Source organism: Aquarana catesbeiana, linkage group LG04 (genome assembly GCF_042186555.1).
Source record: "Aquarana catesbeiana isolate 2022-GZ linkage group LG04, ASM4218655v1, whole genome shotgun sequence".
Classification (NCBI taxonomy): domain Eukaryota; kingdom Metazoa; phylum Chordata; class Amphibia; order Anura; family Ranidae; genus Aquarana; species Aquarana catesbeiana.
Window position 1 is genome coordinate 623,450,621 of NC_133327.1, and position 15,162 is coordinate 623,465,782.

Sequence of the window (15,162 nt, forward strand, 5' to 3'; positions counted from 1 at the left end):
AGGTATATGAGCATTGAAAATCTCAGGTTAAAGCATTATTTCTTGTTTAGTAGTTATGTTAAGATAAGGTCTATACGATACAGGAAAAATTGTCACAATATACAAGCCAGTGCAGTTTATCCTGAGTTCAGCATAGGCATCAATTTACACCACAGATCCCATATTTTATGGGACATAAGGGGACAGTTTCATCTTTCATACACAAATTCTAATACAGAATTATCTGGAACTAACAACTTCCACTGAGATGCACAAGGAGGGGATGGATTCATCCAACTGACAGCCATGACCTTGTGGGCCATAAATAATGATCACCTTAGGAATATTCTTGTATAATGAGGTCTTCATCCAATAAACCCAACAAGCCAATTTTAGGTGCGAAAGAAAAGTGTTTTTATAGTAGCTGGGAAATTAACTACTAATTTTCAAAAGTCAGATATAACTGGGCAGATCCACATTAGGTGGACAAAATCTGCCCTACGGTTGGCCATATCACTGAGTGGACATACAATACATCCCATACGGTTCTCCTTCGTTAACATGCATATAATGCTATTCACATGGAAAAGAATGATATCAAAGTTTTTTGAGCAAATGACAAAAAACTTACGCCATAAGTTTATTTTTGTCTTCTTTTAGCTTCCCTAAGCTTCTTCTTATCCTGTCCTCTTTGCAGGTGAAGGTATGGATTGCAGAATACTTCTCCATGTTTCCTGAAGGTGGCTTCGGAATAAAACCCTATTAAAGAACATAATGAAAAACACAGGGATATACAGTACTTTTAGTAACAGGATAGTTTCTTCATGAATGACTGATATATATTATCCATGGTCAACTAAATATTCCTAAAGCCTTTTCTTCTTGTGAGTCTGTAGACCAGTGCCAGAACAAGGTAATCCAGCACCCAGGGCAAAATTACTGCCGCTGAACTGAAGAAAGCCCCCAGTAAACCATTGTGCCAAGGGCAGCCGTCCCTCCTGCCCACCCCCTGTCCTGACCCTGCTGTAGACAGTTCAGTTCATAAAGTGTAATAAAGCGGAACTTCTGGAATTAGGAAAAATGCACCCTTGCAGTGCCCACTCCCACACTGCAAGGGTTACCTGGTCATTAAGTTTAGTACTACCTGCTCAAGCAGACTCCCTGGTTCAGTGTGGCCTCCTCGCTTAGACACTTTAGCCATGATCACAATTTTGCCTTCTTCACGTACAGTACAGGTTTAATAGACCTGCATTGTATGTGATGATGCTGAGGGACCGACTAGAAGGCTGGATCCTCAGGGAGAGTGCAGGAGCTGGCCAGAGTGGGGGTTAAGGTAAATAATATAGCCTCTTCTTCTAAACCCTAGACTACATGAGAATTTGCCCTTGCAGTACGGAGGGAGGAGGGACCCACTGCTAGGGTACATTTTGCCTTATTCCTGGAGTTCAGCTTTTAAGCATATATAAATCCTAGAACAAAGTGTAATATATTGTATATTTTCAGTCCTCAGATGTGGCTGAATTTGTTTTATTTTTTAGCGTTTCTTCCCTACAAATAGGGAAAAGGATTTTATGTAGTCCATGGATAGAATTGGGCAGAACTAATAAGACTGCTTAAGATAACAATGCAAAGTGCATAGAATGCAGAACAGCATCAGATTTCTGGTAAAAACAACATTTGTGCACTGAAAACAGATAAATTTATCATTGAAAATGTTTTGTTTTAGCAGACCAAAAGGGAACAAATAAGAGACGTTCATTGTTAGGGTTTAAATACAGTTTAATAATTAATGGGAAGTTGGATTATAACTGAGTAAAAATCTTATAACTTAAATTCTGCTGTAGTAGGTATCTGACGCAAAATGGAGCAGTACGGTTGCTGACTACACTGTCTGACCTGTACACAGTTACTAGAGGGAGCTTCTAAAAATGTAATTATGAAAAAAAAACATGACAATGTGTTGCAAGCATGGACATGTATGACAATTAAATAAAAAAAAAATTAAGAAATAAATATTAACAAAACATACTTCACACTAGCAAACCATGCCATGTTAGTACCCCAATCTGCTCCATCAATTCAGTCTGGTTACAATCTGCTGATATTCAATACCAGCACTTTTCCCCTAAAGATACCAACAGAGTATCTCCACAGCTGGAGGAATGAAAGCATGCGGTCCTCTGCTGTGTTGATATCATACTATCTACACTTTAGCATTGAGTGGGTGCATACAAATGATGTCCCTATAAAAATTGGTGACCCTTCTCAAAGAACTGGTTTCCAGTGCTGATGGGCAATAGGTTCTTCTTCACATATGTGCCTTTGTTTCCAGTAAGGCTAGGTTCACATCTATGCTTGTTGGAAACATGCACTAAATCGCATGCTTTTGTGATAAGCACAGAAACACGCTGCCCTTTAGCAGATGTTATTGCCTCTCCATGCATGCGCCAATCAGCATGGAGCCGCAGCACTATGTGGTTCAGTGCAGCACATTTTTTCCGCGTTTCTCACGCATAAGGCAGCCTACTGAAATGACTGGATGGCCCTATACACGTCATGCATAGGTGTGAACCAAGCCTTAATGGTACTGCTATTGCTACAACATACAAAGACATTTTATCCACTTCAATACCAGACACTTTGACCCCCTTCCTGCCCAGGCCAATTTTCAGACTTTAGCACTGTCACACTTTGAATGACAATTAGTCATGCAACACTGTACCCAAATTAGATTTTTATCTTTTTTTAGACATATATAGCTTTCTTTTGGTAGTATTAAATTACCACTGTTTTTTTTTTTTCTTTTTTGCTATATACAGTGGGGACAGAAAGTATTCAGGCCCCCTTAAATTGTTCACTCTTTGTTATATTGCAGCCATTTGCTAAAATCATTTCAGTTCATTTTTTTCCTCATTAATGTACACACAGCACCCCATATAGACAGAAAACACAGAATTGTTGACATTTTTGCAGATTTATTAAAAAAGAAAAACTAAAATATCACATGGCCCTAAGTATTCAGACCCTTTGCTGTGACACTCATATATTTAACTCAGGTGCTGTCCATTTCTTCTGATCATCCTTGAGATGGTTCTACACCTTCATTTGAGTCCAGCTGTGTTTGATTATACTGATTGGACTTGATTAGGAAAGCCACACACCTGTCTATATAAGACCTTACAGCTCACAGTGCATGTCAGAGCAAATGAGAATCATGAGGTCAATCGAGGGAAAGATGAATGCGGCCAAGTACAGGGATATCCTGGACGAAAACCTTCTCCAGAGTGCTCAGGACCTCAGACTGGGCCGAAGGTTTACCTTCCAACAAGACAATGACCCTAAGCACACAGCTAAAATAACGAAGGAATGGCTTCACAACAACTCCGTGACTGTTCTTGAATGGCTCAGCCAGAGCCCTGACTTAAACCCAATTGAGCATCTCTGGAGAGACCTAAAAATGGCTGTCCACCAACGTTTACCATCGAACCTGACAGAACTAGAGAGGATCTGCAAGGAGGAATGGCAGAGGATCCCCAAATCCAGGTGTGAAAAACTTGTTGCATCTTTCCCAAAAAGACTCATGGCTGTATTAGATCAAAAGGGTGCTTCTACTAAATACTGAACAAAGGGTCTGAATACTTAGGACCATGTGATATTTCAGTTTTTCTTTTTTAATAAAGCAGCAAAAATGTCAACAATTCTGTGTTTTTCTGTCACTATGGGGTGCTGTGTGTACATTAATGAGGGAAAAAAATTGAACTTAAATGATTTTATCAAATGGCTGCAATATAACAAAAAGTGAAAAATTTAAGGGGGTCTGAATACTCTCTGTCCCCACTGTAAATGAAAAAATTGGGAAAAATTGAAAAAAATTGAAAAAAAAAACACCTTCTTAGTTTCTGTTATAAACTTTTGCAAATAAATAATCTTTCTTTGTGAGTTTAGGCCAAAATGTATTCTGCTACATTTATTTGGTAAACATAACCCAAATTGTATATTTATTAGTTTGTGTTAAAGTTATAGAGTCTACAAACTATGGTATATATACTTGAAAATTGATCAATCCTGATGTACTGATGCTTGTCTCATTTCATGAGGCCTTAAATTGATTGTAAAGGCTCGTTTTTTTTTTTTTTAAATAACAAACATGTTATACTTACCTCCTCTGTGCAGCTGGTTTTGCACAGAGCAGCCCGGATCCTCCTCTTCTCGGGTCCCACTTCGCTGCTCCTAGCCCCTCCCTCCTTTGAGTGCCCCTCAGCCAGCAGCTTGCTACAGGGGGCACCCAAGCCAAGTCAGAGCTCCGTGTATCCATTCAGACATGGAGCCCCGCCCCCCTATCCCTTGATTGGCTGACTGACTTTAATTGACAGCCGCAGGAGCCAATGGCACCGCTGCTCTGTCTCAGACAATCAGGAGGAGTGTTCTGAATGGCTGAGGGATCATGGACATCACTAAAGAGAAAAGGGGCTCAGGTAGGTAATTGGGGGTTGCTGGGGGGGCTGCCACACACAGTAGGTTTTTTATCTTAATGCATAGAATTCATTAAGTCAAAAAACCTTCAGTCTTTACAACCCCTTTAAGATGCCAGAACAGTACAAATACCCCTAAAATAACCCCTTTTTGGAAAGCAGACACCCCAATGTATTTAGTAAGAGACATAGTGAGTTTTTTGAAGTTGTAATTTTTGTCCCAATTATTTGGAACATGAAGAAATTAAATAAAATATTTTTTTTCTTTTTCAGGTATTTTTTACATACTATCACCAGAGCGGTACAGTGTCACCACATGACTGGTGTGGCAGTGATCAGGGACACTGACTGGTGACAGTATGTAAAAAAAAGAAAAAATAAGTATAATTTTTTTTACAATCATTTTAAAAATGTTTTTCTCTATTTTGCAATTTTCTTTACATTCTGTCATCAAAGCAATAAATGTCACTACAGTGACACTGTACTGCTCTGGTGAGGTGCTCAGGATTTTTTTTTTGTACACTATATTTGCTTATTACAGTTTGAATGCCATCCATTTATGTGCCATTGTGTACTATTGTGACAGCTGTGAATGGCCACAGTTATCACATGGTGCAAGTCTGTTGTGAGTGGTCCTTTACCATGTGATCACTGTGACCAATCACAGAGATCACAATAGTACGCAATGACTATGAATGACAAGCGAGTGTTTGTTTACAATTGACATGTGATCGCTGTGATTGGTCACAGGGATCACATGGTACCAGGGCTGCTCATAGTGGCCCAGTACAACTATGACAGATTGTGTAGTTGCACGGCCCCTAAGACATGCAAAAGGCTTGCAAGTGGGGGGACGTTATATGACATCAACCCAAGATAACAGAGCACCCGTCCAGCCGTATTATTACAATAGGCCAAATGAACCTGTTGCTTTTTCCAGCAGTGGCTAAGTACAGGTTTAATACAATTTGATTTCCCTCACATGAATAGTTAGAAAAGTTAAAAAGGCTTCAGTTCCCTTTAAATGAGGTCAGCCTGGGCCTCAACAATCCATTGCTTGTTTAAAAAACTGGCAAAAGAGGACCACTCCAAGGTTGATGCGTGGATATTATATGGCAATTATAAAAACTGCAGCACAGTTCTATTCGCAGAGCTTAAAGGAAGAGACACTTTGTTTTCATGCTAGAAAAAAAGGAGTGCTCACCAGTCTGTGTTCATTAGGGCTGACAGGCTGTTTATTCATGGCAGTGTTTCTGGATACCATCTGGAGAACATCTGAATTCTCTGCTGTGAAATGTAAGCGAGAGAGCAGATCGCTCCTGCGCTCCGTGGCGTACATCATGTGTCTTTCTTCCTGAGGTCAAAAGAAAGAAAACAAAGTAAAAAAATACAATTATTTCCCAAATATTCTTTGTATTTAATTTGAACACAAAACATAGGCAATCTACATTATGCCAGCCACAAAAGATCTCTGCCATCTTTATTCATCCTGTATGTGCATCAACTTCCAAAGAAGTCTGACAACACTGCTATTTTTTTTACTGTATAAAGTAACCCCATGACTTGGTCAGTCAGGGCAAAGAAACAGGTTTGCTTTCATCACCTCTTCCCATCAGTTTTACTTACCTTTCCTATGTCAACCACGACTACGGCAACTTGTAACTCACACAGGGCTCTCCTTTGCTCCCAATAGCTGAATGGAGTGGCAGGGGAGCAAAAGGAGAGTGTGTGCTGCTGGGGAGGGCTAAGGTAAAGCCAAACTCCAAGTTGGGCTCCTTCCTCTCTTTCCTTCCCCAAACAACCACTCCCACATAGAAATTGTGTATAAGGAAAGATAGTGGAATATAGGAGGAGGATGTGGGGGCTAGATTAGAAGGTTGGGGAAAAGGAACAAGTATGGCGGAATAGGTGTGGGTATAGATGATATTAGTAAGCTTATTTGTGGGGGAATGAGAGCTGTCTGCGTTTGAGGTAGGTCGGGGTTCAGAAGTCTAGCTATTTCATGCCATGAGGAGTTGTTTGAGTTAATTTTCAAAGGGCATTCTATCCGATGGCACCGGCTATTATGGAATTTAGTTCCAGTACCTTGCAGGGACCTAGTGAGATCCTCCACAAGTCTGATGTCCTACACACATTGTATCCACTGTTGTATTACTGGAGGGGTGGTAGACTTCCAGTGAGTGGAAATGCATGATCTGTGGTAATCAAATCTCTATTCACTGACTTTTTACACAATTATAAGGAGGCTGTGTTGTGATGCAGCAGGAGGTACACCAGTGTTTTTGGAACATCACGGTAAGTAAATTTATGTGCAATGGTATGGAGTCCAAAAATTGTGGAGGGCTGGACAGGACCAGAAGATTTGGAGTACATATCCAGAGGTGTAACTGCATCTGCAGCAGGTCTCTGGTACAGATAGGAACACCTTATGCAATACAGTTGGTATGCACTACCATTGGGTAACTAACCTAAAGCCCAAGGTAGAAGGAAAGTCCCAGACAGCTGCACTCCAATCTCAATCCTCCCTATTGACATATAATCCAAAGCAGTACACCATACGGATGTAAATCTGAAATTTTTTTTCTTTTGATGTCATAATGTAGAGTATAAGATTTCCTATCATTTGAGCCCAGTCTTGCCACAAAGAGTTAATCCAGCTCTGAGCAATCCTCTTTTATTGTTCAGTGAGATAAAACTTGACAAACAGAGAAAAACTTTGTTGAATCCTCCCCCTTGCTGTGAGTGACAGGTGATTTACATATCTCGTGCACTAGCCTAAGACATGCTTTTTTTTTTTTTTTTAATTCCCACCCCCACTCCTTTCTTCAGCAGCTCTGCAAGGATTGGCTGTTCCACACCTCAGCATGATTTGGTATGCTGAAGTCATATGGTTACTTTCCTGTCTTTTCACTGGATGTTAGAGATCATAGCAGAAGATCAGAGTAAGAAATACACAGGAGAAAATGGAGTGTAGAAGTGGGCGGGGAGTCTACTGGCATCACGACTACACCCACCAAGCTCCAGACCACAGACCCACCCACAGAATCTGCAGTTTTTTGGGTCTCATAACAGACAGAGGCATGTATATCCTTATAGATAACCCTTATGGCAGTAGTTTAGAAAGGATGACATTGGGTTTACATCCACTTTATACCTTTCTCTCCCCCCCCCAGGGCTGTGTTTTGGCCTAGGCCGACAAGGCCTAGGCCTAGGGCGGCACTTTGCGGGGGGTGGCAAAAAAAGCCGCCCCCCCGTATGAGAGAAAGTCCCCCCACCCGATTCCTGGCTCCCGCGGCCTCCCCCCGCACACATGCAGCCCACGGCGGCCGCCTTGCTGTAGCGAGCGGCGCTGCTGTGTATGGGCGTGCTTGGCAGAGGGTGGAGGGGCGTGTGTATGGGCGTGCTTAGCAGAGCTCACGCCCCTCCACCCTCTGACAAGCACGCCCATACACAGCAGCGCCGCTCGCTACAGCAAGGCGGCCGCTGTGGGCTGCATGTGTGCGGGGGGGGCGGCCGCGGGAGCCGGGAATCAGAAAGACGGGTGGGGGGACTTCCTCTCATGCGGGGGGGCGGCATGTGACTCATGCCCCCATAAGCGGCCGATGACTGGCGGAGGTGGAGCCTTATGCTCCGCCTACCCTCCTCCACACTGCTTGACCCTTCTCCTCGGCACTGGGGCAGGGTCTGGCAGTGACGTCAGGAAGAGAGAGAGAGGCACAAGGGAACCCCAAAGAACAGCAGGTAAAGTTATTGAATAAATCAATTGATGGGCACAGTGACAGCGTTTGATGGGGCACAATGGCTGCGTTTTAAAGGCACAGTGGCTGCAATTGATGGGCACAGTGACTGCAATTGATGGGCACAGTGACTGCAATTGATGGGCACAGTGACAGCGTTTGGTGGGGCACAATGGCTGCATTTGATGGCACAGTGGCTGCAAATGATGGGCACAGTGGTTGCATTTGGTGGGCACAGTGGCTGCGTTTGGTGGGCACAGTGGCTGCGTTTGGTGGGCACAGTGGCTGTGTTTGATGGGCACAGTGGCTGCATTTGATGGCACAGTGGCTGCATTTGGTGGGCACAGTGGCTGCGTTTAGTGGGCACAGTGGCTGCATTTGATGGGGCACAGTGGCTGCGTTTGGTGGGCACAGTAGCTGCATTTGATGGCACAGTGGCGGCAAATGATGGGCACAGTGGCTGCGTTTGGTGGGCACAGTGGCTGCGTTTGATGGCACAGTGGCTGCAAATGATGGGCACAGTGGCTGCATTTGGTGGGCACAGTGGCTGCGTTTAGTGGGCACAGTGGCTGCGTTTAGTGGGCACAGTGGCTGCATTTGATGGGGCACAGTGGCTGCGTTTGGTGGGCACAGTAGCTGCATTTGATGGCACAGTGGCTGCAATTGATGGGCACAGTGGCTGCGTTTGGTGGGCACAGTGGCTGCATTTAATGGGGCACAGTGGCTGCATTTAATGGGGCACAGTGGCTGCGTTTGGTGGGCACAGTAGCTGCGTTTGGTGGCACAGTGGCTGCAATTGATGGGCACAGTGGCTGCGTTTGGTAGGCACAGTGGCTGCATTTAATGGGGCACAGTGGCTGCGTTTGGTGGGCACAGTAGCTGCGTTTGATGGCACAGTGGCTGCATTTGGTGGGCACAGTGGCTGCGTTTGGTGGGCACAGTGGCTGCGTTTGATGGCACAGTGGCTACATTTGGTGGGCACAGTGGCTGCGTTTAGTGGGCACAGTGGCTGCATTTGATGGGGCACAGTGGCTGCATTTGATGGGGCACAGTGGCTGCATTTGATGGGGCACAGTGGCTGCGTTTGGTGGGCACAGTAGCTGCATTTGATGGCACAGTGGCTGCAAATGATGGGCACAGTGGTTGCATTTGGTGGGCACAGTGGCTGCATTTGGTGGGCACAGTGGCTGCGTTTGGTGGGCACAGTGGCTGCGTTTGGTGGGCACAGTGGCTGCAAATGATGGGCACAGTGGCTGCGTTTAGTGGGCACAGTGGCTGCATTTGATGGGGCACAGTGGCTGCGTTTGGTGGGCACAGTAGCTGCATTTGATGGCACAGTGGCTGCAAATGATGGGCACAGTGGTTGCATTTGGTGGGCACAGTGGCTGCATTTGGTGGGCACAGTGGCTGCGTTTGGTGGGCACAGTGGCTGCGTTTGGTGGGCACGTTTGGTGGGCACAGTGGCTGCAAATGATGGGCACAGTGGCTGCGTTTAGTGGGCACAGTGGCTGCATTTGATGGGGCACAGTGGCTGCGTTTGGTGGGCACAGTAGCTGCATTTGATGGCACAGTGGCTGCAATTGATGGGCACAGTGGCTGCGTTTGGTGGGCACAGTGGCTGCATTTAATGGGGCACAGTGGCTGCGTTTGGTGGGCACAGTAGCTGCGTTTGATGGCACAGTGGCTGCAATTGATGGGCACAGTGGCTGCGTTTGGTGGGCACAGTGGCTGCATTTAATGGGGCACAGTGGTTGCGTTTGGTGGGCACAGTAGCTGCGTTTGATGGCACAGTGGCTGCATTTGGTGGGCACAGTGGCTGCGTTTGGTGGGCACAGTGGCTGCGTTTGATGGCGCAGTGGCTGCGTTTGGTGGGCACAGTGGCTGCGTTTGGTGGGCACAGTGGCTGCATTTGATGGGGCACAGTGGCTGCGTTTGGTGGGCACAGTAGCTGCATTTGATGGCACAGTGGCTGCAAATGATGGGCACAGTGGTTGCATTTGGTGGGCACAGTGGCTGCATTTGGTGGGCACAGTGGCTGCGTTTGGTGGGCACAGTGGCTGCGTTTGATGGCACAGTGGCTGCAAATGATGGGCACAGTGGCTGCATTTGGTGGGCACAGTGGCTGCATTTGGTGGGCACAGTGGCTGCATTTGATGGGGCACAGTGGCTGCGTTTGGTTGGCACAGTAGCTGCATTTGATGGCACAGTGGCTGCAATTGATGGGCACAGTGGCTGCGTTTGGTGGGCACAGTGGCTGCATTTAATGGGGCACAGTGGCTGCGTTTGGTGGGCACAGTAGCTGCGTTTTATGGCACAGTGGCTGCAATTGATGGGCACAGTGGCTGCGTTTGGTGGGCACAGTGGCTGCGTTTGGTGGGCACAGTGGCTGCGTTTGGTGGCACAGTGGCTGCAATTCTTGGGTACAGTGGCTGCAATTGATGGGCACAGTGTCTGCTTTTGGTGGGCACAGTGTCTGCGTTTGGTGGGCACAGTGTCTGCGTTTGGTGGGCACAGTGTCTGCGTTTGGTGGGCACAGTGTCTGCGTTTGATGGGGCACAGTGGCTGCAATTGATGGGCACAGTGGTTGCGTTTGGTGGGAATAGTGGCTGCGTTTGATGGAACAGTGGCTGCATTTGATGGGGCACAGTGAGGCTGCAATTGATGTCTTTTTTTTTTAATTTCTTAGTTTGTTTGCACCCCCCCAAAAATTTTGAGCACCAGCCGCCACTGGCATGTGCAAAGTGCTCCATGCATGCTAAAATCAATGCAAACCCTTTAAACAGTCCACATTTAGTTGCAGTCTCCAAGGAGTGGGGAAGGGTACCTGTCAAAAACAGGACAGGTACCTGTTCCCCCCTCCCCCCTGAAAGGTGCCAAATGAGCCTAAAAAGAGGAAGGGGTGTGGTTTACAGATGATAGGGTGGGTCTTAAACAGGAAGGGGTGTGGCCTCAGCAGCAAGGGGTGGGTCATATTTAAATTAGGGGGGTGCATGAGTTTAGTCAGGCCTAGGGCAGCACAAAACCTAAATACACCACTGCCCCCCCCCCCCCCCCCCCCATGGTGTACTGTTGCATTTGGTCTGTTGTTATCCAGGAGAAGTTTATAATAAAGTGCACAACACTGTGTTTATTTTGTCTAAATGATAGGTAGGAGTTTCCTGCAACCCAGGTGGCAAGTTTGGATTTCTCAGTATTGGCCATAGTATGGAAGGGATGGGGAGATCCCATATGTCTCAAATGCTAATTTGGCTAAGTTCCAAGTTGGAGCAATCCCATTAATATTCCCATGTCTGCACCAATCAATTACCCTAGTTAAGTGTGAGGTGAGCTTGTATAGTCTTATGTGGTTAATGTCATCCTATTAGGAACTTTGGTCTGTGGAGAGTAGTGTTTTATTGAGGCTGGTTTAGCCGATTATATGAACTTGTGACTGTATACAGCACTCCCCAACCGCCCCAAAGATGCTGCTTGCAGGACTTTCCCCAACGTCTCACAAGCGCACCGCCCTAGTGTGGAAAGACGCACTGAATTGAATGGGAGGCGGTTTTCAGGCGCTATTTAGAGGCTATTTCTAGAGCTAAAACGCCTGAAAACCGCCTCAGTGTGAACAGGGTCTTAAAAGGGAGTGCTCCTAATTTCAGCTTGTTACCTGTATAAAAGACACCTATCCACAGAAGCAATCAATCAGATTCCAAATTACTCCACCATGGCCAAGACCAAAGAGCTGTCCAAGGATCTCAGGGACAAGATTGTAGAACTACACAAGGCTGGAATGGGCTACAAGACCATCGCCAAGCAGCTTGGTGAGAGGGTGACAACAGTTGGTGCGAATATTTGCAAATGGAAGAAACAAAAAATAACTGTCAATGTCCCTCAGTCTGGGGCTCCATGCGAGATCTCACCTCGTGGAGTTTCAATGATCATGAGAACGGTGAGGAATCAGCCCAGAACTACACAGGAGAATCTTGTCAATGATCTCAAGGCAGCTGGCACCATAGTCACCAAGAAAACAATTGGTAACACACTACGCCGTGAAGGAAGTCTGAAGTTTGCTAATTAACATCTGAATGATTCAGAGGAGAAATGGGTGAAAGTGTTGTGGTCAGATGAGACCAAAAGTGAGCTCTTTGGCATAAACTCAACTCGCTGTATTTGGAGGAGGAGGAATGCTGCCTATAACCCCAAAAACACCATCCCCACCATCAAACATGGAGGTGGAAACATTATGCTTTGGGGGTGTTTTTCTGCTAAGTCGACAGGACAACTTCACCGCATCAAAGAGACGATGGACGGGCCATGTACCATGAAATCTTGGGTGAGGACCAGGGCTGCTCATAGTGGCCCAGTACAACTATGACAGATTGTGTAGTTGCACGGCCCCTAAGACATGCAAAAGGCTTGCAAGTGGGGGGACGTTATATGACATCAACCCAAGATAACAGAGCACCCGTCCAGCCGTATTATTACAATAGGCCAAATGAACCTGTTGCTTTTTCCAGCAGTGGCTAAGTACAGGTTTAATACAATTTGATTTCCCTCACATGAATAGTTAGAAAAGTTAAAAAGGCTTCAGTTCCCTTTAAATGAGGTCAGCCTGGGCCTCAACAATCCATTGCTTGTTTAAAAAACTGGCAAAACAGGACCACTCCAAGGTTGATGCGTGGATATTATATGGCAATTATAAAAACTGCAGCACAGTTCTATTCGCAGAGCTTAAAGGAAGAGACACTTTGTTTTCATGCTAGAAAAAAAGGAGTGCTCACCAGTCTGTGTTCATTAGGGCTGACAGGCTGTTTATTCATGGCAGTGTTTCTGGATACCATCTGGAGAACATCTGAATTCTCTGCTGTGAAATGTAAGCGAGAGAGCAGATCGCTCCTGCGCTCCGTGGCGTACATCATGTGTCTTTCTTCCTGAGGTCAAAAGAAAGAAAACAAAGTAAAAAAATACAATTATTTCCCAAATATTCTTTGTATTTAATTTGAACACAAAACATAGGCAATCTACATTATGCCAGCCACAAAAGATCTCTGCCATCTTTATTCATCCTGTATGTGCATCAACTTCCAAAGAAGTCTGACAACACTGCTATTTTTTTTACTGTATAAAGTAACCCCATGACTTGGTCAGTCAGGGCAAAGAAACAGGTTTGCTTTCATCACCTCTTCCCATCAGTTTTACTTACCTTTCCTATGTCAACCACGACTACGGCAACTTGTAACTCACACAGGGCTCTCCTTTGCTCCCAATAGCTGAATGGAGTGGCAGGGGAGCAAAAGGAGAGTGTGTGCTGCTGGGGAGGGCTAAGGTAAAGCCAAACTCCAAGTTGGGCTCCTTCCTCTCTTTCCTTCCCCAAACAACCACTCCCACATAGAAATTGTGTATAAGGAAAGATAGTGGAATATAGGAGGAGGATGTGGGGGCTAGATTAGAAGGTTGGGGAAAAGGAACAAGTATGGCGGAATAGGTGTGGGTATAGATGATATTAGTAAGCTTATTTGTGGGGGAATGAGAGCTGTCTGCGTTTGAGGTAGGTCGGGGTTCAGAAGTCTAGCTATTTCATGCCATGAGGAGTTGTTTGAGTTAATTTTCAAAGGGCATTCTATCCGATGGCACCGGCTATTATGGAATTTAGTTCCAGTACCTTGCAGGGACCTAGTGAGATCCTCCACAAGTCTGATGTCCTACACACATTGTATCCACTGTTGTATTACTGGAGGGGTGGTAGACTTCCAGTGAGTGGAAATGCATGATCTGTGGTAATCAAATCTCTATTCACTGACTTTTTACACAATTATAAGGAGGCTGTGTTGTGATGCAGCAGGAGGTACACCAGTGTTTTTGGAACATCACGGTAAGTAAATTTATGTGCAATGGTATGGAGTCCAAAAATTGTGGAGGGCTGGACAGGACCAGAAGATTTGGAGTACATATCCAGAGGTGTAACTGCATCTGCAGCAGGTCTCTGGTACAGATAGGAACACCTTATGCAATACAGTTGGTATGCACTACCATTGGGTAACTAACCTAAAGCCCAAGGTAGAAGGAAAGTCCCAGACAGCTGCACTCCAATCTCAATCCTCCCTATTGACATATAATCCAAAGCAGTACACCATACGGATGTAAATCTGAAATTTTTTTTCTTTTGATGTCATAATGTAGAGTATAAGATTTCCTATCATTTGAGCCCAGTCTTGCCACAAAGAGTTAATCCAGCTCTGAGCAATCCTCTTTTATTGTTCAGTGAGATAAAACTTGACAAACAGAGAAAAACTTTGTTGAATCCTCCCCCTTGCTGTGAGTGACAGGTGATTTACATATCTCGTGCACTAGCCTAAGACATGCTTTTTTTTTTTTTTTTAATTCCCACCCCCACTCCTTTCTTCAGCAGCTCTGCAAGGATTGGCTGTTCCACACCTCAGCATGATTTGGTATGCTGAAGTCATATGGTTACTTTCCTGTCTTTTCACTGGATGTTAGAGATCATAGCAGAAGATCAGAGTAAGAAATACACAGGAGAAAATGGAGTGTAGAAGTGGGCGGGGAGTCTACTGGCATCACGACTACACCCACCAAGCTCCAGACCACAGACCCACCCACAGAATCTGCAGTTTTTTGGGTCTCATAACAGACAGAGGCATGTATATCCTTATAGATAACCCTTATGGCAGTAGTTTAGAAAGGATGACATTGGGTTTACATCCACTTTATACCTTTCTCTCCCCCCCCCAGGGCTGTGTTTTGGCCTAGGCCGACAAGGCCTAGGCCTAGGGCGGCACTTTGCGGGGGGTGGCAAAAAAAGCCGCCCCCCCGTATGAGAGAAAGTCCCCCCACCCGATTCCTGGCTCCCGCGGCCTCCCCCCGCACACATGCAGCCCACGGCGGCCGCCTTGCTGTAGCGAGCGGCGCTGCTGTGTATGGGCGTGCTTGGCAGAGGGTGGAGGGGCGTGTGTATGGGCGTGCTTAGCAGAGCT

At 45.7% G+C, this 15,162-nt stretch overlaps 1 protein-coding gene across 1 annotated transcript in view; it reads right to left on the reverse strand.

The window, feature by feature from the left end:
• DNAH14 (dynein axonemal heavy chain 14) overlaps positions 1 to 15,162 on the reverse strand; it is a 415,539-nt gene that overhangs the window by 368,969 nt on the left and 31,408 nt on the right. Inside the window, 3 exon segments of the mRNA XM_073628322.1 lie at positions 611 to 738; positions 5,656 to 5,805; positions 12,952 to 13,101. Of these exon segments, the coding sequence (XP_073484423.1) occupies positions 611 to 738; positions 5,656 to 5,805; positions 12,952 to 13,101 (428 nt within the window).